The sequence below is a fragment of the Necator americanus genome, chromosome X, assembly GCF_031761385.1.
Source record: "Necator americanus strain Aroian chromosome X, whole genome shotgun sequence".
NCBI lineage: Eukaryota > Metazoa > Nematoda > Chromadorea > Rhabditida > Ancylostomatidae > Necator > Necator americanus.
The window spans coordinates 34,306,206-34,333,848 of record NC_087376.1 but is presented as its reverse complement, the minus strand read 5'-3'; the positions used below and the strand labels follow the sequence as shown (position 1 = coordinate 34,333,848).

The 27,643-nt window shown below is 39.7% G+C and overlaps 1 protein-coding gene across 1 annotated transcript; it reads right to left on the bottom strand.

The window, feature by feature from the left end:
• Positions 1-208: 208 nt before the first annotated feature.
• RB195_026296 (uncharacterized protein) lies at positions 209-27,060 on the bottom strand (the record flags this gene model as incomplete). The annotated part of the gene is made up of 34 exons (XM_013447510.2): positions 209-277; positions 342-410; positions 461-618; positions 939-1,005; positions 2,011-2,163; positions 2,290-2,370; positions 2,431-2,539; positions 2,634-2,710; positions 2,773-2,895; positions 2,953-2,991; positions 3,187-3,246; positions 3,310-3,414; positions 3,544-3,684; positions 4,650-4,794; positions 6,103-6,240; positions 6,323-6,381; positions 6,893-7,011; positions 7,184-7,243; positions 7,330-7,396; positions 7,487-7,748; positions 8,001-8,083; positions 10,750-10,819; positions 11,648-11,708; positions 11,764-11,970; positions 12,795-12,873; positions 12,939-13,004; positions 13,063-13,164; positions 13,243-13,362; positions 13,534-13,616; positions 13,877-13,954; positions 16,536-16,697; positions 17,053-17,145; positions 26,600-26,693; positions 26,950-27,060. The coding sequence occupies 34 exons, from the start codon at positions 27,058-27,060 to the stop codon at positions 209-211; spliced, it is 3,510 nt and encodes a 1,169-aa protein (XP_013302964.2).
• Positions 27,061-27,643: the final 583 nt, after the last annotated feature.

Sequence of the window (27,643 nt, the reverse complement as noted above, 5' to 3'; positions counted from 1 at the left end):
AGCTCTTCTATTGTTGGCACATCTTCTTTGGGATTATGCTTACATTTCAGAAACTCGAAGATAATTACAGCAATTCCGACGGATTATGAACGCATGGCTATGACCTCAAGTGGGGGAATGTAATTTTATGGTGTTTTGAAGTGGCGACAGATATTTCAGTTCGCTTTGATTATCTATGGACCGTAATGTTCGACGATAAATCCAAATTTCAGCTGCTCCCGTATGGTCGCTGCTCGATTGGTGTATTCTGCAGCATCACATCCAACCAGTCCATATTCTGTGAATCAAGACATGTAGCAGCTCCCAGAACATGTCAAACACACCAGTTCTCTTGAATTTACCTGTTCTCCAACACCTTCTTCCACATGAGCGGGCATACACATTGGATCCGTGCTACGGCCACCGACGCTCTGAAGTGATCGTCCTTATTTGATGCAGAAATACTGTACAGCTAACTCACGTCATGAGCTTCACCACTGTATGGAGCATATTGTCCATTGTGGGCAATATTGCGATCAGCACAATCCAGCCAATCGTCACCGAGAAGATCAGCCAACTCTTCACTACCATACCCAACGCCGAGATCCATTTGAAATGACCCTGACTTACTGGCACCATCTATAAGTACACCATATTATTAGCGATAAAACAGTATGTGCTAAAACAGAACTATAGTCGGGTCAAAACGACATGAAGAGCGGTGCATTTACGTACGCGCTCGAAACCGCGCGGTGGAGGCAGCACTTTGAACCTAGGCGGGACCATCGCAAACTGCAGCGATGGGTGGTGCCAGCAAGAGTTCCAGCACGCTCCTAACTGCTACGCTCCACCAGACCGCCTCGAGAGAAGCCTCGTACGCAGTTGCGCCGTGCTTCACGTCGTTTTGACCCTATTATACTCAGATTTTAGAAACAGGTAATGGGGACTGGAGAATTAACCTTGATCATCTCTGAGCACTGCCATCAAGTCATCGATGTCTTGTGAATAAACGTTGTGAGGTGGACGCTGAAAAGAGAGCCGTTGCAAATCAATATTTGGAAGGAATCACATGGATTTTCCTTACGGACAACCCAACACCAAATTTACGGAGTTATTTTCCATCTTCTCTGTTACTTAGAATTAGAAAGAAATCTTCGCCATTTTCGCTAGACACTCGCCACTCCTTCACGACATCGGTACCACAAGCTATTCTTATTGGGACAGGTACGCAACCAAAACTGTGTTCTGCGCACTTCGATATTGATCTGCTCTGTAGAAAACGACCGTTGGTGCTTTTCTGCTTGAGCATCAGAAATCGACTTTACTATTAGCTTTGTATTCGTGTGAATTGGCATTATGGCGAACAATTGGGGACGTACGTAGCTGGGGGAGCAGGTGTGTGTAAAAATTACACGGATCTACACTAGAGATTTCGGTTGTTGTGCAATTAACTATGGGATGCGCCACTGCTGGATTCAAATTCAATATTATTAAGTCAATTTCTTCTCAGATCCTTCCAGCCAAGCCTGACACTAATGTATGGAATCAAAGGATGAAAGGTGTACGTGGTTCATGGTGATTTCAGAACATGGACCATGCAGATGCACCGGAATCTTTTACCAGTGCACTAAACGCATCCTTCTACTTTCTAATTATTCACGCACTTATCATCCTTTATTCGTTGCTTTCTAGAACAATCGTCTGTAATCACTTTCTCCAGACTGGAACGATGCTGCCCCCTGATGTCCTAGCAAAAGTGTTTCAAAGGATGCGGGTTGCTGTAAACAAATTAGTTGCCGTCTGTTTCTGTTATATCCCATTAATCGAACCCTTAATAATGAGATGATGACAAATGGAGAGTTGTGACCCTCCCAAAATTATGTGATGCGGGACGATTGTTCACGATTCCTTCGATATAATCATACAATGTTAGTTCGTTCCAAGAAGAACAAGATAACCAACTGTCAGAAACAAAAAAAAATCTCAAAATTGTTGCCATCATTCACAAATAAGTCAATTTTTCAGAAATACCTGTTCATAGCTGTGTGGGTTGTTCATTATCATTTGAGCTGGCTGTACAATGTTCACATTCGGTGACATGGTGGTATTACTTATGGATTGTTGAGATGGATTTGCGCTAATTTGGGGAACTGTGCCTTCAATTTCCATTTCGGACAGTTGCATCTAAAAATATCATTTCTTCCAGCAATGTGACACATCTGTATCCACATATAACTACCGCTACACTCGTCTTCGTTGGTCAACTCAACGGCTAAGATATTTTTTTCACTATCACGGTAATAAACCTACTGGCTGTTGCCACTGCTGATGGCATACCACCATTGTTTGCTGGGACTGCTGGGCATTGTTGGTCATAGAACAGTCTACACTCTGAAATTTCGTTCATTCTTGTATGTTAAACGTTCTCATCCTCTTTCAACTTATTTCTACCTGAACAGCACCGGAACCGTTTCCCATTGCTCGAGATGCATCCTCAAGCACGCTTTTGAAAATCTCTTCCATATCAATAGTTTGAGGCTTGTTTTCTTGAGAAATCCTTCTAAAAGTTTGTTGCTAGCAATTTTCTTTTCTCCGTATGACAATGAAAAAACATTACGGAAATGAAAAAAAGTTCTGTTTAATTAGTGGCTCACCCATTTTGATTGTACATAACGGTTTGTTCGCTATTCATTTGTACTCCAGAAGCATCGCAAATGATGACGGATTGAAGCTGAACACCACATGTTTTAGCTGCGAGACTTTTAAAGTCAAATTTAGATAAGCAGACATTACATGTCGATCTTCTTCTATGATATTCAACTTCTGATTTTGTTGTTCAAAGTTATGCGCTGGTATTTCGTAGGCAGACTCAAGAGTTTCCTGGGTAGCAGAGACAGGTGAATTTGCTTGAGACACCTTGACAAAAAAAACCGTTTATTTTGGAAGATATCGAACGTATTTCCCCAAAGTTACCTTCTCCGTATCAGGCGAGCTAGCTTGTTGTTGTTCAGCCTAAAACGATGCAGAATGTATGTAGAATCAGAACAAAGAATTATTTTACTGTTCTTCTACTCAGGTCAATCAAATGGCCATCATAATTTTTAGTGGATTCGACCATTCAAACTCGAAATGTATTGGTGGATCAGCGCCGAGTTTAACCTGTCATTATAGCAGACATATTCTTTATCGTAGCAAATCATTACTAACATTTCTCTCCAGTTGATACCTTCTCAAGAGTTGAACGATTAATAGCGCAGTTCTTGGATCCTATAACAAAATTCTGTTTGATTATTTTTTTTTCAGTTTGCTGCAATATCTACGGAGTTGTACCTGTTTGATTAATCGAACAATATCTTGAACAGCTTGCTCCACGTGAAGTTCTTCCTGTAGTCTCGCTTCGGTGGTTGTTAGTCGATTATGTTCCATAGAATGCCTCTGGATGCATCATATTACAGTACTCTTGATAACCTTCTCCCTCTCTGACAGACATGTGCACCATTACAATAAGGAAGAGCAAACTAATGTTTGATTTAAGCATAGAGGAAAATATAATCTTCTGTTTACCTGCAAAGCAGCCTGTTGCTTCTTATGCTGTAGGAAATGTTGGATGTGTTGCTTATTTATGTGGCCGACATCAAGCTCTCTCAACCACTGCTCTCGCTCTCGGTTTGTTGCATTCTCACGCTGTTGTTCACGGATACGTTGCTAAAAATGATTCATCGCAAATCAGTGAATAAATATGGGGGTACCCATAAGTAATCATCATTAGTGTCGAGTATTTGCTTCACTCTGGTTCATCGGGTGAATCCATAAAGATGGGTTTTATATGACACTACTACAACTCGTAGCCTTGACTTTTGTGACAATTAAATTCAAACGTTCTTACTACACCGCTGTGAAATGGGGGCAATCAACCAACTGAAGAACATTTACGTCATGTCACTGCATGCTGTTTCATTTTCGATCGGGTGTTAAAGCGACGGTTGCAACAAGGAAAATTTGTGATGTGTACGCAGACATAATGGAAGTCTATAAACGCCAACGCTGGTTTAGAAAATTTCTCAGCGGTGATTTTGACTTGTCTGATAGCGATCGAAGTGGACGCGCAGTTGGGTTTGATAATGACTCTTTGAGATCACTAGTGGAAACTGATCCCAAAGTGAGTATTCAGAAAATAGCGAACAGTCTCCAGGATGCTTCGTAAGCAGTCCAAAGAATTCAAAGAAATTGAGATTTACGTTAAGTATATGGGTTCCGCATCTACTACAGTACGATAGTGTCAGGCCGCACGCAGTAAGATTAATCAAGGAAAAAATAAGACAGCGAAACTGGGAGGTTTAATCACATCCCCATATTCTCCAGACATGGCACCATTTGATTTTTACTTGTTCCGATCGATAGAACATTCCTTAAGAAATAAGAGATCCAAAAATGTCGATGAAGCGCGAGATCACCTAGAATAATATTTTTCTTCAAAGGAAACGAACTTTTATGAACAGGAGATTGAAACTTTATCAGCAAGATGGCAAAAGGTCCTGGATAACGACTGAGATTACATAATCGACTGGAGATAAAATTAAATGCAAATAAACTAGTTTTTTTGTTCCCACTGAAATAATTGATTATTTATGTGTACCCTAATACTGCGGAAAAAACAAAGCTGCAAAAACCTGTGCTTTCTTGGCTGCCAAGATCAGCTGTTGTTCTTGCTTTAGGTGTCCCTGGCTCTTCGCAAGTTCCTCTAACAACATCTCAATCCTTTTTTGTTGTGCTCGCAACATTTCCTCATGCATTGACAAAGCAGCAGGGGTTAATCTGCAAAATATATATATATATATATATATATAGTGGCGGACAGAAGTTTAGCAATTTCCTTTTGTCTTTGAGCATTTACCCCGAATGTCTACTTTCTTTTATTTAAATTTAGCGCATATGATCAAAAATGACCTAAAAATACTATTCTGTATAGAAAAAGAAGAAAATTGCAGAGAAGAATCTTCCAATATTAGGTTTACTGAAAATAACGCAGACAAATTTCCAGCAATTTCTCACTTCTCGTTTTTTTTTTAAATTGTTTGCGTTACTTTAACCTTCTCTTGTTGCTTTTCTGACATATTCTACACACTCTTGGCACATTTCTTTGTTTTACGTAAAGGTAAATGCAAGAAGTTCGTCTAGTGTTCAGAAGCGCATTACAAAAGCCTTTTTTTTCTGGTGCAAAGAAGAAAGAAAATACTGTCCATTACAATGTCAATCTAAGTACTCTTACTAGAAGTTGTCAATGTTTCGAGAAGTAGATGATTCTCATGAATATTTCTAGGAACAATCCACATCCAGTCAGTCGATGTTCAAAAGGTTCTGGTTGAATTTCCCAGGACTTCCGTGCGTCTTCCAAGATCTCTATAAAACCCCCGAAAAATCCGAGTAACGGTACCTAGTTGAAGACTATAATGGACAGCATCTTTTTTCTTCTTTGTACCCAAATAAACGACCTTGATAATTATGTAACTCTTGCTTTTTCCCATCTGTAGAGCTAGGAAATTTGCCGAGAAAGTGTAGAAAATGTCAGATAAGCAACAAGAGAAGTCTGAAGCTACGCAAACAATAAAAAAAAAAAACGAGAAGTGAGAAGTTACTGAAATTTTGTCCGTATTATCTCCAACAAATCTATTTGCAAAAAATTGCAGATCTTCTTTCTGCAATTTTTTGCATTTCCGGCGGTTCGAAACTGCCCTAGTGCCAACCAAGCTTTTCATCCTTCGGAGGTCGATAAATTGGTTCCAGATTCGTCTGGGAGGATAGAAACAGTGACTTGATACATCGGCTGCAAGTCACTGGATGGGCCAACTCGTGTTCCAAAATCCAACGATCACGAATTACAGTAGAACGTGTTAGCGCTTCCCAAGTGGAATGATACGTCAGAGGCTTCATCCCTTTAATTTTCGCCTTTTTTTAAACGGAATACCATCTCTTGCATCATTTTCTATTATATGCACTAGATTAAATCACAAAAATGTGAAAAGTCGGAGCAAACGCTCGAAAAAAAAATTGCTAAACTTTTGTCCGCCACTAAATATATTTGTATATTACTGCCTGTATTGCTGTTCGGAGCGTGGCACTTACATTGACGAAGGGTCCTCGAATGTTATTGGATTGTCAATAGTTCCATCGCCAGTCTCAGATATCATCTCTGACTGGCCGCTGTTCGGCATATGAGGAGAATCTCCTGCCAAGTCGGCTGTACGAGGGCTGTCCTGGAGGCTGGAAATAATGCAATTATAGATTAACACAAAACAGCTAGACATAAGATACGACTCGGAATGCTCTAAGAGTGAAATTTTACCAAGGGTTCATGCTATCACCAGCGTATCCGTTCTGGGCAATCGGAGTTTGTTGAGGATTCTAAAAAGAATATCGTTATTCTCTTCGACCCATCATTAAGCCGCCTTTACCGACTAGCCATTACATGTTCCACAATCAACCTTTCTTTAATATAATCGATCTGACAAGAGCGATATCTGCTGTCTGTCATTATCTGGATTTGGACTATGAGATAGTTGTCGATCCTTCCTCTCCTTCCTCCCGATGGACTAAGGGTGACGACAACGCCATTTGTCTCGTTTTTATCAACACTAGCCAAACAGCAACAGTAACAACGCAAATCGCAAATCAAAGATGCAATTGGAACGGAAGCATAAGTTCCTCCCCCTGTTTTTGGTATAATTCTTGAAGCAAACATCGGTTTCAAATTAAGTCCCAGATTTAACCCGATCTGAGGATATCGATAGCGAGAAAGGTGACCTTCGTGATCATGTAAAATATGTATATGCTGATGAAAGGTTAACGCTATTCACTATCGTGGACCTACGAAATTAGCACAAATATGGAAGAGTTCTGAAAAAATCCTCCTTACTTGTTGTGGGTTACTTGGAGGAGACGTCTGATAGGTGGAGGTTTTGGGCTGGAATGCTACAATCAACGGTTGTTGCGGAGTCGTAGCAGTCATTGCCGTCATTTGAGCACTACCTTGATCTGCAGGAATAAGCATTTTCAACTTAGCGAATAAATGGCCTATACATACAGAAACCAAGGCGCTTCTTCGATGGAAAAACGATAAAAACGCGAATTCGTGTTTTTTTTCCGTTTTCTACCGAACAATTGCCGTGATTGGTGTAACTGTCTATCTAAAGGAACGAATACCTACTCAAACCAATTATACTTGTTATGCTATGTTTCGGTGAGGCAATTATGGTGTGCTGCGTCCCTAAATAGCTTAGTTATTCTTAAATAGTGTCTACCACTGTAGTAAGAAGACTCAGATATAGTGATAGGCAATAAATGGTTTGTAACCTCCTGCTTTCATAATCAGTTGTGTTCCCTTCGTTGGACTTCTTTCAGAGGGAGGCGAAACGGTAAACTAAAAAGAATTCCTTCAGTTACATGTTATAAAGTTAGAGAAAGCTGAATGCATGATATTTCAGAGCGGGCAAATTTTCGGAAACCTCACCTGTCCACCAGACCCCATCTGAGCAAATCTGAAAGTGTTGTCATTCTGCTTCTGAACAACTTGGGTGGTCTGTACAACCCTTGGTTGACCAGTAAGCGACGGCAGATTAGCAATTACTGTCTGCTGAGTATGTGCTGAGATAGCACCTTGTTTTATAGGGACAACATGAGCAATCCGTTGGTGAATAGATGGCGATGCTGAGCCAGGTGGGGTGGAGGCGATCGGTTGAACAGCAGCTGATTGTGTTCCTGTTCGATTGTGACTGAAAAACAGCAATTTTTTTTTCACTCACTTCAACCCGCAACGCTTCTCAAAAGAAGAACATTTAGTGTGGACAATTGGTCTATAAATGCACTCTTAGGAGTTGTCTAATGGTTTTGAGCATGCCAGAATGTAGGTTATACAAAAGTCTTTTGAAGAAGCTTGCTACCCTCAAGTATGCATGCACTTGTGCTTAAAATCCTCGGTTAAGAGATATTAGAGAGAATCCAGGGCTGAACAAGGCTGAACTCACTAGGAAAGTACGACTGGATGTCCAGATCCAGGAATATACTGAACCGACGCCACTCCTACAGGCGTTCCTTTCGAGTCGGTGAGCTGAAACAGAAATGTACGTATACTTAACTTCCCGCTAAACCACACTTCGTTCGCAACTCTTATTGACAAAACACGTGTGAGCTTGTATTTCCAACTATCAAAGTGCCGGAATTTTTACATCGTTCAGGTAGAGCTTTCAATCATCTAGTAAATGGTGAGAGTAGTGAGAACGCGCGACGATTGGGAGCGATGGATGAGGATGCTCGTGATCGTTGGTCGCATCATTTCACACTCATGCTTGGTTCAAAGGTCTCTTCAATCCTCCTCACACAGGCCAATGTACGCTTATTGCGTTCGAGAACACCTGCTATATAGCCGCTGAATAATGGAAAGCTGATAGTGAAAAACACTACATCATTTTATTCCGTTTTCATCTACCTTTTCAGGAGACTGCAGAAAGAAATATTTTATGAAAACCTGTGACAAACTTTTATGAGAACGTTGGCTTGCTTTTCAAATACATACTCGAACAATTCCACTTTAATTTACTATAGCCATTGATGATTCGATAACGACATTCTCGCTTTCTGCTTTACTCGGAGTTCTGGTTCCAAATATCAATTCGAAGTTCTCTTGCGGAATAGATAAAGTATACAATGTGTCATTGTTGAGCGTCTTCATCAAGCTTGGATTCTATTTTGTAAAGTAGTATAACTCCTCAAAATTCGCAAATAGTGTAGAAACCTCTTTTATAGAACGGTTGTCTAGAACCAAAAACTACTCCGTAATGTAAAGCGACCGTTTTTAGTTTTCTTCGGCTCTATTTCCTTCAGTGTAACAGCTGGATGGTTAAGTATACATAGCTGTTTGGTTACTCTGCTAAAAGTGTGACACGCTTCGCCCGCATCTCTCACTTGGAACTAATTGACTCTACATAAGTACAAAAGTGGAAGAACAACACAGAACATTTAACAATCGAATAACACAAAACTCCCCCCTAATTATTAAAAGCAGCATTCCTGGAAATTTTCGATCCCTGTTCACTCCAACAATAAATACAGATCAGGACCTAGTTCGAAAGTAACGCCACGAAAATATGAAACACCTCCTACAAATCCAGGAAATAGACAGAGCACCAGACTAATCTGTTCACCCCATGAAGCAACTCTTTACACGCATACAAGTAATCAAATCATTTTGTGCAGTGAGATTACCGATGCTCCTGATCCATCTCAATTGTGGATGTGTTCAGCATTTTCGCGATTTACAAGTTCACGCTGCAGTGGGTCGTAATCTGGACAGGGGAAGATAGTTGGTTGCTTAAGATCGTGCCAACTGCCAGAATGAAATTAAGGGAGAAAGTGCAAGTGATAGATAAAGTCGATATTGATCGCGTAGGTATCCGTCCGATTTCCATGCACTCGAGGAGAACTTGGGAGAAAACAAGAAAAGTCGATGAACTCGGTTCCTGCGCGAGGGAACTCTTGCACCGTACTGATATTCCCAATGAACAGTCGGAAGTTCTCGGATGCGCGGAACAGACTGCAAGAAACGGACGAGTTTCATCGATGGTGTGCAAGCACTAGTCAATTGATTGACATCGACTTTGGAGCCGATGGTAATCCATGATCTCATCTAATACATCAAATTTCCTTTTCCTTTCCTTTTTTCTCTTTCCTCTACCAGTTCGAAACATGTTGAGACAGTACTCTAATTTGCTGCTACTTCTGTGTTTGCTTGCACGGCATGGAAGGTGCATGTGGCCAATACTATTTCTGAAAAATCAGTAACCTGAAGACAAAGGTTTCTTTGGGTGTAGTATAAATTAACAATGGTGGACACTTAAGAAATGAGTCTGAACTGTGTGCAGAAGACTTCTAAAATAAACAGAGTTGTCATGAAAATCGATGTGTTTAACCTTGATTATGTGGCAAACCTTTGTTGTACTTTAAAAGACCAGGATATTTTCGTTCTGCATGTCTATGTAACTATTTGCTCTAGTATAAGAACACGTGACAGGAAGGAAGTCGAAGATTTCAATACAACGAATATATGGAGCGCAAACCCTGCGCATGTTTCCTAAAGTGACAATTGTTCATACGGAACAATAATTCTTTTCCATGTTTTTGCATACCAAATTCCATTCAGAAATACACGGATAGTCATGCAAATACGTGTGGGGGACCCAGTGAATTGTGAGTGGCTAAGCAAACAGATACAATAAATACTTCAGTCAAGTGCTTGCGAGAAATTATGCAAGACGATAGTAGTTAACCACTTCAATTTCTTCAATTCAGACTCTCATTAATGGTAATCACCCAGTCCAAGCTACTGCAAGAATCTGAAACTGAAGAACGAGCTCTGTACTACGGCTCGCCTGCAGTCTGTTCAGCTACTTTTTTTTTTTGATTAGAAACTATGAACTCGAACCTAACAGAAAGCAGGTGATTTCTGCTTGATTTCTTTCTTTAGAAAACACGGTAAAATGTCACCTGGCTTTTTGATATGCCGTCTCTTTGTGTTGTTTCTTTTCTTATATGTTAATCGTCTTCTTCAGTTTCTCATTTTTCAGCTACCTTTTTTGGAGGTTATGGTACATACTACCGTAGGATTGCTATCCTTAGTTCTTATACGTGAGAGTAGCCATGTAACAAATAAATATACAACTGATTACAGTTCCTATAAAAATAGTGGGAGACCGGATAGCATAATACCATTATACAAACCTGCAGTAGTTGTGGCGATAGTTGTAGCACCAGCGGTCGACCAAGGTAATCATGTACACCCACTGTGGTTCTGAACACAGACAAACACATTTCTGAGAGGTTCAAGTGGACAGTGAAGGAATGTGAAATAGTTGAACATATTAAATGAACCAGATGTTCTTGGAAAATTAACTGAGCAGAACGAGGACAACTTCCAAATTTGTTCTGCAGAATACTTCTTGATTCTACTTACACGTACGTAATTGGTTAATGAAACAATAGATTGTTGGGGAATATGGAAAGATTTCGACAGGAATCAATTGATAAGCAGTCACAACTAGTGATATAGCTACGTGTGTTCCCAACAAAAAATATCTTATTAAGCTTGGAAGATTGGAAAATAGCGCCACAAAAAACGTGGAAATTTGCAACGTTATGGAAATAAGTGTACAACGATCTTGACACTCAAATACTCTTTGACACTCTTTGTTGCATCTTTTACTTCTCCCTTTTTCATAGTGACAACGCCAAACTCCCCTTTTGTTAGTATCATAAGCACGAAAAATAATTATGTATACAAATTATGTAGTTGTGAGCGATTATTGTATCATACAATAAAAGATAAAGGATAAAATGCACGGCATTGATCAACCCCTTTGGGATGCGCCTACGCGTTCGACTTCAACTCAGACTTCGTTTGAGGTTTATGAACGCGGGTGCAGCCTTAGAATGACTTACGGAGGCTAGCCGACGTACCAAGTCAATGTTTTTGAGCTTGAGTTATTATAGAATAATCGCTCGAAATTATGCGTTCACTCGTAACTCTTGCTAGGAAATAGCCAAGCGATTCAGTGAAACTATTTGATTCGTTCTTTAAAATATCGAATAGAATGACAAGAGAAGAAGTGAAAACCCGTACCTTATCTGCTCCTGGGTTTGTTGTTGAATCTGTGCTGGTGGCGTTTGAATTTGGCAATGCGCTGGAAATTCAAGGATTTTATAGGGGTGGAAGATGGTCCTTTTGTTTTTACTTACCACTTTGAACGGTCTGCATTATTGGTTCATGGACCTCCTGGAGGAGTGGCTGCGCTTCTTGCACACTACTTGGTGTGCTAGTAGCGATGTTACTGCTGGAGTTGCTGGAACTCGTAAACTGAATGGGTTCTGGTGTCGGTGGCGGTGATGCACCCAAAATCGCCTTTTCAAATGGACGTAATCGCTCGAGAAGCTGCGGCTTAGCTCCTTAATAAAACGGCTTCCGAAGGTGCGCTTGGTTCAAAAGGTCAGCACAAGCTCATCAATAAAAGCTATAGCAGGAAATTAGAAGAAAAAAAAGTTGCACTAGAAACATGCATAAATAATCATGAAGTATCATTGTCGATTAATAATAAAAGGCATGATTGAAGCACTCGTGGGCGAATGACGACAGTGCGGAAACACTTATGCGGTCACTTGCGCGCGCGCGCGCGCACATCACAGGCAAGTGGTATGAAGACGGCAGTGAGTACACACATAGTGGAGTTCCGCAACTTCTGTTGTTTTGCTTTTTGAAACGCACGAATTAGAATGGAACAAAATATATAACTTATTGTTGATGCCTTTCAGCGCACCATCTATCACAGTGCAACTAACTATTGTGCATCCATGATACGAGATCATCTTTATAAGCAGGTGAAGATCATTGTACTTAGCACCTAGTATGCGAATCGCGGATATATGAAAAAAGAGGAACTGAGGGTGTTTCACAAGTGTGTGAGTTCATGACAAGTTATCGAAAAGAGTTTCAGATGCACTAGTTACAATTAGGATGTTCGTGAAATTAACAAAATAAAAGCTCCTTATCATAGGTGCGATAAGGAGAAGCCGGACCCTCCTCAGGTGAAGGTGGGGTTTAGCTCATGGGGTGCAGCTTAAGTGATGAGGATCCCTTCGCCAGCCGCCAAAAAGTCAAGGGGGTAATTTCGCCAACCGTTTAAAAGTGAAGGAGGTCCCTTCCCCAACCGTTCAAAAGTGAAGGGGTCTGAGCACCGGCTCCAACTATCGCATCTATGATCCTTATCTCGTACCGGACACAGGTAGTTGTCTTTTCTTGCACTCATTTTTTAGCTCTTGAACCTTGTAGTCGCTTAACCGTCGGATGGTTACCTAAAAGGCTTCACAGTACGGTAAAAAAGTGAGAGTCGAATAAACATTTGCCAAAATGTCCAGACCTGATTGCAGGGAGATGTCGTCGCAGGGCTGGCTGCCTGGACGTCATACATTTGCATATGGGTATCCTTAATCAGAAAACTAAAGAAAAACAACTTCGCTGGAGAAACTCAAGCGCCAACTCACATTTGTCTGAGTGGGATTATCATCGTTATGTTGCCATTGTAAGAACAACTTCTGCTGTTGCAATAGTAATTCATAGTTGTTCTGCTCCGAACTTCTCGCGGTCTGGAAAAGCAAATGGTTTAATAGTTTTTACAAAGCGGTTTCCAGTAGAACTAGGACAAAAACCGGTTCGCTATTTACCTGTTCAGCCGGAGATCTTACTTCTCCGATTACTGTCACCTCGTCGTCCTCTTTGCTATCAGGCGCTTTTGTTTTTGCTCGAAGTGGTAATGGATCACATTGCTTATAAGGAGTGGATTTCTAGACAAAACACTGTTGAATTACGTTCACAGTATGTTATGTTGTATGACCCTGAACTTTCATCTTCGGAACAGTTTTTGATAGCCCCATATCGTATGTAATATTTGAAAGAAACCCCTTTTTTGCTCCAGATGATAGAATGTTAGACTTTTTTTTCAGTTTTTATAATACCTTCCGAATGATCCCTTTGTTTGAAAGGACATTGACAGGCTTATTCTGACTACGAATCGCTGCTTGAGAAACAATCTCCATGTCTGAAAGCTAATTTAAAGTCTAATATGAGAAAACGTAAAATTGTTAGCATCACACTATGGTTGTTCATAACTGTGCAAACGTAATGAATGTTCTTGGTCTCATGTTGACTATCTGATTTTTCTGGGATCCCCTCGAAATCAAGCGATTCAAAAATATAATTTGAGTTATACGTATGCTTCTGAACTTAGCAATATCCAATTATCTCGGTTTAGCGCGAAAAGCAAATGCAGATTACTCTTTGGGGATAGTATGCACGAACCTGTTGATAGTGGACTTGGCATCTCGCTTTCTTCTTCTTCAACGTATTCGCTCGTAGGTTGAAACAGAACACGTCCTTCTAAAAACAAGCTGCAAATTATAAGAAAACGTTAACAAAGAACTTTCAGACACTGTGAAACAAAACGGAGACCACTGGTGCGAAGAAGAATAAATAAGCAGCTTTTGATTTAATGTGTGAGTTGAGAAAAATATCTTCATAGTAAGAACTAGTGAGGGTATTTGTTAAAAAAAAACAATAGACCGCGTTCTTTGGAGGACGGCGATGTAGAACCCACGAAAATCCTACCTGATCATCGAGAATGATCACGCAAAATACTCTACTTCACTCTTCTCTTGCACGAGAATTCTGATAAAATGAAGCAGTGTTCCTTATTTACAATTTGGGAATACCTGCATAACTTCGCTTATACAAGTTTCACGCAAACTCTTAAAAATGTTATGAGATCTGTTTAAAAATGGACCCACGGAAAATGGACAAAGTTTGATAGTTCTTAAACTACTATACAGAAGGGAACAACAGAAGCTGCGAGAGCACAGAGCGATTTTCCACTAGTTCTTTTTTTAAAGATAAGAGAATGAAAAGCAACAAAAAGGCGGCTAGTATTCCTGTTCTACGAGAGTATCTTTATTTATCACAATTCACTTATGTTCGCCGCTACCTCTTGCGCTACTCAATCTACGCAGTGAATTGCTGCAAACCCATCCTGAACAGAAGTGGGTTGAGTATGGTAAGATCAGTTAACTAGTAACATACTAGATGTAACTCAGTGTGCAACATGAAACAATAATAAAAAGAAGAGAAACAATATTCACGTGCTTATCATTATTATTATTACTTATTCACGTGCTTGATATTTTAGTAACACTATCACATCTGACACTACAAAACAAGGTTAAGATGGATCCGTAGTATATTTTCTGTAAGTGTGTCCAGTGCTCCAAATCAGCGTACCTCTTTATGCTAGGTGAGCGATACCCGAATAACGAACTACCGGTGCAGCAGGTGCAATTTTGACCGGGAAAGAGTATTTCACGAGTCCGAAAGAGTACTTGTCTTTTTCTTCCCTTTTGTTTAAATTTGACAAGATTATCTCTCCACGTTTTGATAGTCTTTAGACGTTGCCTCTTCTACACAGAGCTATGGATTTATTTTATGCTTGGTTAGTTATTTAGGAGTAGTAGCCTGAACGTACAACTAACGCCCGACTTTTAGACCTCCTGAGTGGTTTTCTTCGCTCGCTCTCAGCGAGAAAATCTAAAGGAGAGCGCTTTCCGTTACTTTTTTTTCCACAGAATTAAAACTGGTTTTGTTGCTAGTAATGATTCTCTTCGCTTTTCTAGAAACGTAAACACTGCTGAAAGATTTTGGGATCTTATTGAAGATATCAGTATTACATTTATGGATTATTTAAAATTGAATCTACATCTTTATTCCTCTTATAAAACCACAATTTAGAAGCATTATTCAAAATATTATACGGGGTTGTTTTCGCCTTTTGTACCCAATAATTAACAAGGAATGACGTAATAAAGTGAAATGACATGGACATTATCATCATACTGATAAAGATAGGGGTCCTACGTCACGCTAACTGCTAGCTACTATTCAAACAGCTGTCTGCATATACGTATTTGATTTCTGGAGGAAGGGTCTGGCAACCATGTTGGGGGTAACGTACAGAGGAGAAGAGGCGGGGGGCACGCAATTGGGTGAAGTCTTGTGTGTGGAGTCGCCATGGCCATGAAACGGTTCCTAATTTCTTAATTAGTTGCCGGCAAAATCGTTTGGAACTGTTGTGCGGTACTGATGTGTTCACAACCTCGCTGGATCTCAGTTTCTTGCCGCACTTATCCCATGCGGTAAGATCCGCTTCACTGTTTTTAGGTGAAGGTGCACCAACTTGACGCCGTGGGATCCGTTCCACTTCATCTTTCTGCTTCCTGGCGCCGACACACCAATTTCACTATGTTTTCGTGTACAACATAGTCAAATTGGTCGTCTGTGGACAAAAGTCCAAGCCGAAGTTTAACGCGCTTCATTGCATAGCGTATTTTCGTGACAGACAGACGCACAGACAAAAAGATACAATGAACCATAATAATTATTTCCATTTTCTTCGTTCACTATTATAGTACTGTATTGATATATGATATAACAGTTTCGGTATACACTTGTTTTAGCGTTAGTATGCTTGTTCTTACTATACGCAGTTCACGAAGCCTTCATCTTCCATTCTAAATTCTCTGACGCTTCGATAAATAAATATATAAAGCGAAAAACTGTACATAAGTATGTAGATTTGAAAGTTTTGGCGCATAAATATCAATATAAAAATTCGAAGAGAACGTAACACAAAGACACTGTATATTAGGCATTCAAGATAATCCTGTTTTTAAACTGCCAAAATTGTACAGAGACAAGTTTTCGTATATTCACTTGACCGAAAAGGGTACTGGACCTTTGTTTCTTTCAGAATAACTGGATGTAGAAGTGTACTGGGATAACCAAAAGTTTAGGATTATATTTGCATGTAGAACAAACGGTAGAATGTTCACTAGGCTTAGATACTTGTTTACCTGATTTGAAGTGACAATGATAAGAACCTCGTCAAAGGAGAGAAGAAAGGATGCATATGTACCTTCGATGGCTTGCTCCAGATCAGCGTCGACCTGAAGGATTTTCCTTGTCACCAGTTCCAGAGGACCGGGCCGCGCCTCTAGTTTCCGACTAAGATTCCGGCGGATACGATCTTGTCGCAGTAGACGCGCCCGTTGTTCTATCAATGGCGCTACACGGCCATCTGAACGTGGAATAGAGTAGGAAGAATAAGCCCCTGTATCTCATCAGTGAATCATCGACTAAAATATGCAGGAAAATAGCCAATTACAACTTGTATTCAACTTTAAATAAATAAGACAAGAGTTCTTATCAAAAGATTGGCGCGTTCTATTTTCATTTTATTTTAGTTCGGTCTTCAACGAAAAGTACGAGTCATAGCATTACCTTAAATATTTCTGAACGAAAAAATGTCTTCTGCCTTATCATTCGGATAATTTTTCTTTTTGGACAGTGATGTCTAGACGTTTCCAACATAGCACTGTTGTGAGACTTCGAAACATGTCTTGTGAATAATCCAGAAACACACATCCACCTACCAGATAGCAAAATGTGCTGGTTGAGGAGACGTTCTCGGGATGGCCGCTGCTCGATCTTCTTCCTCAACTGCTCACTTCGGGCAGTGGCCCACCCTGGAAACAAGGTTTCCTATTTCACTTGCACACAAAACTTAAGCCCCGTCCAATTACGATCAACCATTCTAGCTCGATAAAAGTATAAAATTTATTGCTTTCCTCATCACAAGAAGGTGATCCGGAAAGTGTGGAAGGATGGTTGCTGCGTTCACAATGTCAAGGATCATAGCACGCCCAGGCGTCCATAAACTAACTACGTGATTTTGTGTAACATCATTTTAAGATGCGACCATATGAATGAACTTTTGCTGCGCTCATCGCGACACAAAAATATGAGCTGCTCAGGATCGCAGTTTGCCACACAACGTTTTACAGAGCAATGAGGGTTGGAACGTAATAATTCCGAAAGAGTACTTCCCTTGAAAGAGCAAACGGTGAGAGATGAACAATCTTCAGTCGCTTAAAAGGTGATAAAAACATCGAACGAAAATATTTCGACCTCAACTTCATAAAAGGCGAACAGAGGGGCGCTACCAACGTGCCACGAGTGCACCGGGTTTAAAGCTTAGATCTGTCAGCGCAGATTGCCCAGTGCTCTGCAATTCTAGCTTGTGAATCAACAAGTGAGCGTAAGCTTTTCACTCGATAGTAATTGAGTGGAATACAGATATCTATACGATAATTAATTTAAATGCAAATATGAATATTTAGCGTTTACCGCTGGGTAGTTAAAATGATGCATATATAGGAATAAGTTGTTAATGTTATAATGTTAGAACATGAAGCGCGACTTTCTGAAAAAAAAGTATCTACGAAAAAAGAATGTGCTGTCTATACACGTTCGAGCAGTATAAAAAAACGTCCCTTAGGCATAGGGAAACTTGACCTAGTAACATTCTAAGAAAAGAAAAACGAACGAAATATTATAGTTCCTCAAGACACTAATTCGGGTAAAAAAAGATCCAGATGCGGTAGTACAGAGACATGTCCTAATGTTAAAATGTTGTGTTGGTTATATACAATGCCCAAGTGAGTAAGGAAATAAGAACAACGAAATGAAGCAGGGATAATCACCGATGAGGGTTCCGCCGACGAGGCATGCGAGGCGACATGACAGGATTTGTGTAATGTCATCACGAGGAGGACCATATGGCCCGAAACGGGTACAGCAAAAGCGGACAAAAAGCTTTTTTTCGGACAAGGTTTTTCATTTGCATATCAAAGTTTCTAGCAGAGACTCAACCCTTTTGTGACACCACGAATCCGTACGAAAAAAAAAAGATTGAACTGAGGCAAAGTGAACTGCGTCATTTGAATAAAACCTTCATCATAAACATTAGTTTTGAAAACCGACTACATACTACTATTTGTCAATTACTTGCGAATAACATGTAATAATCTTCACTAAATGTATGCATACTTGCCAAATACAGAAAAAAGTTAGAAGTAGCTTCAATCTCCACGAAGAGTGTCGAAAATGTCCGGCTCAAATTACTCAGTAACGCTATATATGCTACACACAAACGTTTGCAGTACGCTAGTCACTCTGAACTACTGATGTGGAAGCAAATCAGGTGTGTTTCATGTACATAGGATTTCCAAAGGGTGTAACAGAACAATGAATAAATTACTGGTGAACAGTTGAAATAAAAGCGGTTTCAGTCAGCAGAATCACTAAAAGTCATTCGAATATGTAAGTGATCTGCTCCACAGCATTTCACAAGCAGAAATTGATGAGAACAATTGGACAATATATGTGTGGATGGAAAATGAGTTATGGCAAGTGATGTTGTGTATTAAACGACGATATCACCATACAATGGAATAAGCTTTTGACCCTACGATACTCCCATACGTTAGACGAGTTGCCGATTATAGCAGATTAAGTTTGGAAAGAGATTGAATGGATTCGCGTCGAAACGAAAAACGTGCCGAAACAAAGCCGACATGCAGGCAAGATGTGCATCCTCAAAAACACCTCAACAAGACAAGTTGTGCACTTTCAAAGAAGCGCATATGCGCATCGAACAACGCCGCTCACAATAAAAACCGCAACATCGAAAGCAAACATCTATACAATAACACATGTGCAACATCAACAAGCTAACTAAGTAATTAACAGAAATACAGTTGTAAACAACGCAACTGAGGAGGGATGGAACTTCGAAATGCGATTTCATTACCTATCGCTTAGAAATGGTAGTTGTCACCTTCGCGACTAAGCACACGACAACAGTATTTGAAATCCCAAATTTAATAAGATACGTTGGGTTTTCTTCCTTTTAAGAACACACAAGAAAAACATTGATGACACTTACGTCCATACAGACATATTATTAGGAGCAGCATTGAAACAATCATGAATCGAAGGCAACTCACACGAGCTTTCGACCCACAACTATAATTTACCATCAGTACAAAAAAATACAGATCTATAGTGTTTTGCTTGGAATATTGTCCACTTTGATATTATAGAGAAGAGTACAGTCAAAATAGCAAACAAATGTTTAGGCCCGTCAATATGGAGATTTAACGAGGTTTTCCCCGGCCTCGTGCGCTCACTTCCTCTTTCGCTTTAACAAATCAGATTCTTAAAGGGTGATTAAATATTAAGAGAACTTCATGAATTTCGTTACCATGCAGCGGAATTCTCCACTGTTTTCTGAGAAGTACTCAGTGAAATTGAGTAGCAACAAGAGCAGGAACCTTCCCACGAGGAAGGATGATTGATGATTACTATGCACAAATACGATAAAATTGATAGACTGTCGCTAAATTGAATCGCACAGTAAGAACGAGAAAAGGGAAAAAATTTCAAAAAGTGAAGTAGAGCTGCATTTTGCGCAGCACGAGTGGAAACTCAAAATTTTTATGGAGATGGAAGTAGTCTATCTGGACAGGATGGAAAGAAAATTCTATAATTTATAGTTTCTCGTTAATTCACATGACATGAGCGAAGAGCACTGCGTGTTCTTCTGGCTCAATTCGTAGTTAGGAGATTATTGGAGGAATCAATCAAATCCATTTTCGAGGTCATTTACAACGAAAAAGAAACAGTAACAATGAAAACCTCAGATGACCATAGATTTTGAGCAGATGCCGTTTTTGAACAAAAGCGAAGTTTTCTTTTTCAAACACAAGCAACTCAACTGGTTTGGAGATCGTAAGTGAACAAGAAAAGAGCACGGCGAAATGACATTTTGCATGCGGAAGAATGTCACATAAAACACGACACCTGTTTCACAAACATAACTGAGGATCAATAAAGTCTCTTAAGTTTAGCCCGCAAAAAAAAATATCAAGTGCATAACGAGTGGACGGCAAATCCTGCGGAAATTAGAAGTGAAACTATTGGGTTAATCTAGTACGAAACGGCCAATCTACTGCATTTTGGTAAGTACTTGCACAATCGCATCGACCAAACCACTTCCGAATAGTTATTTCATGTAAAAAAATCCAAGAACAGCATGTAGTATTTCATGGAAAATGTGGAAATAATGGAAGCCTTCGATTATACGCACAGATTGGCATGAGGATTGGGTGAGGAATACGGCAAGAAGCGATGAAGCGATGAGGCAGTGAGCATACGAGAGAGGCGAAAGTGTTTCGTCAACAGGCACACAGTTGTCGTATGGGTGCATTGCCCAGCATTACATCGCCACCGTCGTTTTGCCGGCAGGCTGCTGAAAAGGCAGAAAGCGGTCAGCGATCGCAATCGTCAGCTCAGAAGGAACGCTTTGCCCTGCAGTCCACGTTGCGTATCACACAACGCTTACAACCGCCTTTTCGATAGTTCCGAAAGCAGGTCCTGAACAACAGACGGGAAAATAACGGGGGAAAAGTGCACCGCACCGAGTGAGCAATGAGTTAGGTTCGATGTAGGTTTCGATGGATGCTAGAGAAGCACCACAGATTTGCTTCGTAGTCGCGAACAGTGCACTAAATTATGCACAACAGAAAAACCATATTCTTGTTTAAGTGGTGACCAAACATTTGCTAACAGAAAAAAAAAACTGAAGAGAAAAAAGAAAGAAAATCGAAAAACCTAAAAGAAAACAGTTTCACAAAGGAACAACCGTTGAAAGACGAAAAATTTAAAATCTGAAAAAATATTATTGTTGCTGCAGACATCGACCCAAGCGATTAAGATGTCGCAAAAACGCGGATCTACTTGTACTTGATAATACACACACTGTGTTGTCAAATTCATATTTTTTGTATAGCTGATGTTCCATCACGATTTCTAGCCTTCCGGAGATAAGCATTTAACCAGCAAAACGTCATCGCAAAACGATTCATCAGAATCAATCGACACAGCATTAAGAAAGGAAACATCATGAAGCGTAGAAATTTAGAAGTTGTAGAGACACCAACTGTTTGAAACAAACAAAATCACAGCAACAGCAAATCTCATGAGTGATAAAAATAAAAATGAAGGAACGAAAAATAAGAGAAAGGACTTGAACTTTTAAGATTTTTTCTCCGCAAATTGCAACAAAATAAACGTAAGTTTGAGGTGGAATTTTTTTTATGATGTGTTCCACACCTTCTCATTCCATTCGGACATTTTTCCAGCAATAGGCTTTTCTTCTTTGGAGTGGAATGACTAATCGTCTTTCTTTGCTAGTTTACTGCAAATTCTGGATTTGTGACTGTGATTGTACCGCACTGGTGCTATTACATACTTTTGGGTTAACAAAGTAAATAGTGCTTCACAAAAGTCTCAAAAATCCGAATAGGCAACAGAAAGAGCAACGAGTAGGAAAAAGAGAAAAATACAAAAGAGCACAGGAATTAAGGTTAACTTACAAGAAGTTATATAGAGGACAACGTCAGCCGAGTCAGTTGTGCACAGTAGATGAGATTAGGAACGATAAAACTTCGACTACTGCTCTTTAATGCATACGCCGTATTATCACTGATTAACTCACAAGAATAGAACGAGTATTGAAACGACAGCTTTGTCACAGATAGGGTGAGTAAAGGTCTTTGATTTTTCCAAACTTCCCACGAGATATAGTCTGCTGCTGTTTTTTTTTTCTTCCCTTGAAAAGAACTCTTGTTCTTGTTCATTCGCTCAGTAACTCTAAGGAAAAAATAGCAGTAAGCGCAATGATAAATTGGCTGATTAAGCATCCAACAATGGAGATCCACAAATAGCACAAATAGTTTTAAAAAAAAACATCACTAAAGGTACAGAAGCAACGTTAAATGAAAAAAGGAAATTATATATATATATATATATATATATATATATAATACAGTTGGTGGTTCTAGGCTTCCATGGAAAACAAACACACAAAAAAGAAATGGGTGTTGGTCTGGTCCGCAATTCTGGATTTTCCTAGAGAGAATTGTCTTCGCTTAAACAAGTGATAGAGTTACAGAACCGGAAGGATATACCGCACATTTTGTCAACGCGAAAGGTGTTTTCATTAAAAAAAAGAAAACTTGTGAAATATCGTATTGAAATCCAGGTCGATGCCACCTCAGTAACGCACTCCAGCAATTCCAGTGGCAAGCTTTTTCTATGCAGTAAACCTCGCTGCTGCTTGACTTCCCTTCGTACATCATTGACGGATAGAAGAGAGCAGCGTAGGCGAGGTAAGCAATAACAGCTTCATGCGTCAAACGCGTCAGCAGCTATCATCAACGCACGTTTCGCCTCTAACCACCCTCATGGTGTCTCTCATTACTAACCACACCTGAGGAGGAGAAAAAACACCGACATGTACTCGATGATAATACAAGTTAATGTTGATATTTGAACAACTTTATCTCGTTAACTTCCGTTGAATTCACTTTCACCCAGCTGCCTTTGTTTCATCAGAAAAAGAGTAAAAATAAGCTAACCAATAGAACTTTGTTTCCTAACTTTTGAAGATAAATGGCTCTTAGTGGTGGCACTTGTCCTGATTTTTCCTATATTGAGCTCAATTCATGTCATTCAGACGAATTTTGGCAGGTACAGCTACACAACCTCACCAATCAAATTTCTGTTTATGATATTTGGACGAAACCACCTATTTGTACTTCAAAAAGTATTACATAATCAAGAAGTCATAATCTTAGATGCAACATCTCAGATATAACAGCCACTTTCACAGGTTTAGCTCTCTCGAAAGTCTTGTATCGGTCTGCTAAATAACGAATTTACAAGTAACTAACTTTAAATTCCCTACGTAAGGAAGTTCCCTGATGAAAAAAACATTCACCTGGTCAGAAGACTAGCTGGATTACGTATTGCACTGATTTCGTACTATCGAGAGTCAGAGATTCAAAACTGGAACATTCTCTACTGCAAACATTTAAAGGATAAAGGATAAAGTCACTGGAGTATCAATCCATTTGAAATGCGCCAACGCGTTTTTAATGCAATTCGTAATCGTTGAGATTTTGGAACACGCGTTGGCCTTTACAATGACTTGGGGGGGAAGCCGATGATCAACTGTGCTTTTATCCTCCCAGACTAGTCTGGTACCAATTTATCGACCCCAGGAATGAAAGGCTTAGTTGCACTAAGGCGGTTTCAAACCGTCGACCGTGCGGCTACAGCGAACAACTAACCGACTGCGCTACACCGGCACAACTGCAAACATTCACTTCTTAGAATTCTCACTTCATTCGTCAACGAAGTAACCAAATAGAATACACAGAACAACAAATCATAATTTCATTATAACCTTCTGTAGTGGAACTGAACAAAATGAATAGAACGTGAATAATATAAGTGAAGCTTCATACTGCAAGTTACTTTACACCTTGAACATTGTCCTCTCATTTCGTTCGCGTAACGCGCGCGCTCTGCTGAAGTTTAGTTGAAGGGGAGTTAACCCTAACCGCGAATCATATCATTTGAATATTCGAATAAAGATGGGTGGAAATTCACGATATCAAATTAAACCACTTTCCGCTCGTATTTTCCCAAAATATGACAATCTATGCAGGCACATGGCCTAATTGTAAAACACATCATTTCACCAGCAGCTATCCAACCTCTACGAGGTCAAAATAACGATTTGGTGTCCCCTGATGAAAACAAATTGGAACCAATTTCCAATAACACTGCAATTCATCTGCAATTCATCACACAAAAAAGTAATGTGGAAGTAATGTAATGTGTAAATTAAAGGCAAAAGAAGAATGGAGATCGCAAGAGTCCTGTGGACAGACATAAAGAAAGAACTAACTAACTCATAAAGAGACACAATAACTTTTCATCGATACGTTTGACTGCTTGTTCTACAATACGATACTTGTATTCCAGAACAAGCGATCGAAAGTACTAGGTATTACAAAAACTGTGTGACTAGAAACATATGTAAATATCGAACTATCAATTCGTGTACCTGTTCTAACACTGCATACACAAATTCTGTATGTGAATTAATTCCACAAAGTGCAAAGTGTAATTCAAAAGTTAAATATGAAAAAATGACGCCTAAAAAAGAAAGATACCATAAAAATGTGGACTTGCCTGTACAACCTTTTTGATGTCTAGACATTAGGGAATGAGAACTAAATAATAACTATTATAATAATGCATGAGTTCGCAGATGCAAAAAGAAAAGACAAATGTTCGAATAAAATTTCTCTCCACAGAAGCTCATTTGATTTCCTCATTCATATGTTGATGTGTGTTTGAAAAAACTGTTTAAAGGCATCACCCCACGAATCTGAGGTGGCGCAGATTTCAGGTGGAGTATTCGTATACGGGATGGGAGACTACGGAGAGGGGGGTGATTCCGTCCATTTCTTCATAATTGCCGTAAAAAAGGGCCCGGAAGATACGGCTTCAGGCGTTTTGGCGCACCATTTTGTACAGGGAGTTCGACTGGAGAGCGCCGGCCTTGTGCGGCGCCGCATCTTCCGGGCCGTTTTTTACGGCAATTAGGAAGAAATGGACGGAATCACCCCCCCCCCCCCCCCCCCTCTCCATAGTCTCTCATCCCGTATACGAATACTCCACCTGAAATCTGCACCACCTCAGATTCGTGGAGTAATGCTTTTAAGACGACATAGTAGTTTTTTTTTAGAATAGCTAAACAGTCTACAGCAAAACCCAACGGGTCTGATCTCACAAACTTTCGTGATGCGTATGCGAACTAATTCCTCGGAACTGAATAAGGATAAACATTAAGACTTATCTTAATCTACGATTGGACGAAATACTCATAAAAAAGAAGTCAACTCGGCAGTTCTCAGTTCTCAAGATACGAGAGTAAAGAAATCGTTCGTGATTGAGACTAATCTGCTTTGAACTACCATGATACATGAGAGGTGTTCACATCAGGCTTACAGAGATCATAGAATGTGATAAGAGGAACAAAACGCGATGTTGATGCAGGTTGAAGTGTTAAAGAGAATGCAGTAGGTTAGTATCGGCATCGCTCGTTAATCGACATAGCTGCAGCAATGTTTTGCGATATTGCGCACAAACGATGCACTGCGCAAGATAATTATATTGATTGAAAAAAAAAGAAAACCCAAATTGTTAAGTATTTCAAGTGTTATCATATCATGGATGAAAATGGCAGAATAACTGTAAGTAGCTGCTAGAAGAATACTAAAATAAACTGAGTGAAGCTTAGTGTTTTAAGAACTATCACTCGTCCTATTCATCCCAAATAATCAAGATTGGAGTGAGGGAGAAGGCTGACAATGAAGTCTCATATCTCAATTGGTTGGCATCTTCAAAACAAAAGTACGCGGATTACAAAGATATACATGAAAACTCTGAAGAAAATCCAGTATCTCATCGAGACACTTACTATACTCGAACACCAAGACTAGTGCTGAACATCTTAATTTGAATGATATCGATAAGATTGGGTTAGGCATGCTAGGAGACCCCAAACGATTAACAGCATCAAATGATGATGACTAGATTCGCATAAATGTCTTGTTCTCAACGAAGAACACCTAAGGCATTAAAAACAACTGAAATCGACATGTATGTGCTTTTTTTTTACATAATACAGGATTCTCTGCGGATAACTTCATAGGGTTCCTGAAGAGGTAAAATGTCACTAAATCCTAGCTTTGAATGCGGTGTTCTGATCACATCTAAGATATTCACAGGAACAAAGTCAAGATGAGGCGGTGGAAATAGTAGCAGATGTTTTGAACGTCATAAAAACGGACAGACCGCTTATCCTGAGGTTGCAAGGTGCGGGAAGATGTAGTTTTTAACTATTGGATGAAATGGCAGCCATGTTTAGCTGCTTTCTAACATGTCGTGTCACGTTCCTTTGGCAGAATCTTTTTGACATTCCCAGAGGTCGTCACTTTGATTGTTTGTCTTAGGTTTCGCGGACGAGACCAGGGAACTGTTGACCGTAATAATACATCGTTAAGCAAAGTAGCGGGGTGTTCAACAAAATGTTTAATTGACAGCACTGCTAAGGAAATAGTCAGACAATGTCTGCATTTGTTTGATACGTCAGTGAGTTAAGAATTAGTTGATTACCTACAACAAGAAAACAGAAGTTGCTCGGATTCACCAACAAACCTTCGCTTGTTCCCGGTTTTTCTGTAAAAGTCTGAGCACTGCTGCGGGGCAGGATTGGTCGAGGTCCTTTGCTGGTGCTTGGAATAGGACTCATCTGAATTTTGTCCTCTTGATATAATAGAAGAGCAATAATCATGGATAAATTCTGCTTTAGAAATTCCTTTCCTCACAAAATCTAAAAAGCAATAAGAACTGTATTTTGTGTCGAAGTCTAAACAGAAATGGTTTCAAATTCAAAAGTTCCTCTAGAAAAGGTAACGATAAAGTTGTTCATGGATGAATGGGACCATATAAAATGAGCAGAGAAAAGGTCCTCCAAAAAATACAAAAAGGAATAATTTTAGACCTACCATAGACGACATTGCTGCAATTTTTACATCGTTCACTGGCACAAGAATTAGTGGCTGTCGAGGTACAATGGAAAGATTCTGAAGTTCGGCGCGACATACCACTGTTTGCATGCTAGTAACCCCTGGAATACTTGTTTACTATGATTTTCATTACACAGTCCTGGAATGTGAACGTAAGGGTTCATAATACAATGACTACGTAAGGAAAGAAAACAATGAAAAGATTAAGAAAGATAAACACAAAAATCCTGGTCTTCGTTCCACCGCGATAATAGATAAGTTAAATATTTCGTACAAACCAATGAGATTAAACCCAAATGGAACAGTATGGTCGATTATCCATTGTTCATTCTGAAGTGAAACCTTCGGCTAGATTTTATGCCACTATTTCAACTATTTCAACACGATACTCATTGATTCAGAAAAAATGAGCTCATCAGAGAACTTCGATTTGGACGTGTCGTTTTCAAAACGATTCGAGATTGTTCTTTTTCTGTAACACTCTGTAATTTCGCACCGCAGCCAGGGCTGTCGTATTGCAAGATTCGCAACCATTGTTTTAGCCTTGAAAATAAACATTATATGAAAATCACATATTTTTGTTCAGAACAACTTATAGATTAATTTTTCGCAAACACTACAGAACCAAATTAAAGATTTGGAATAACCAAATTCTAATCGCCCGAAGTGGTGT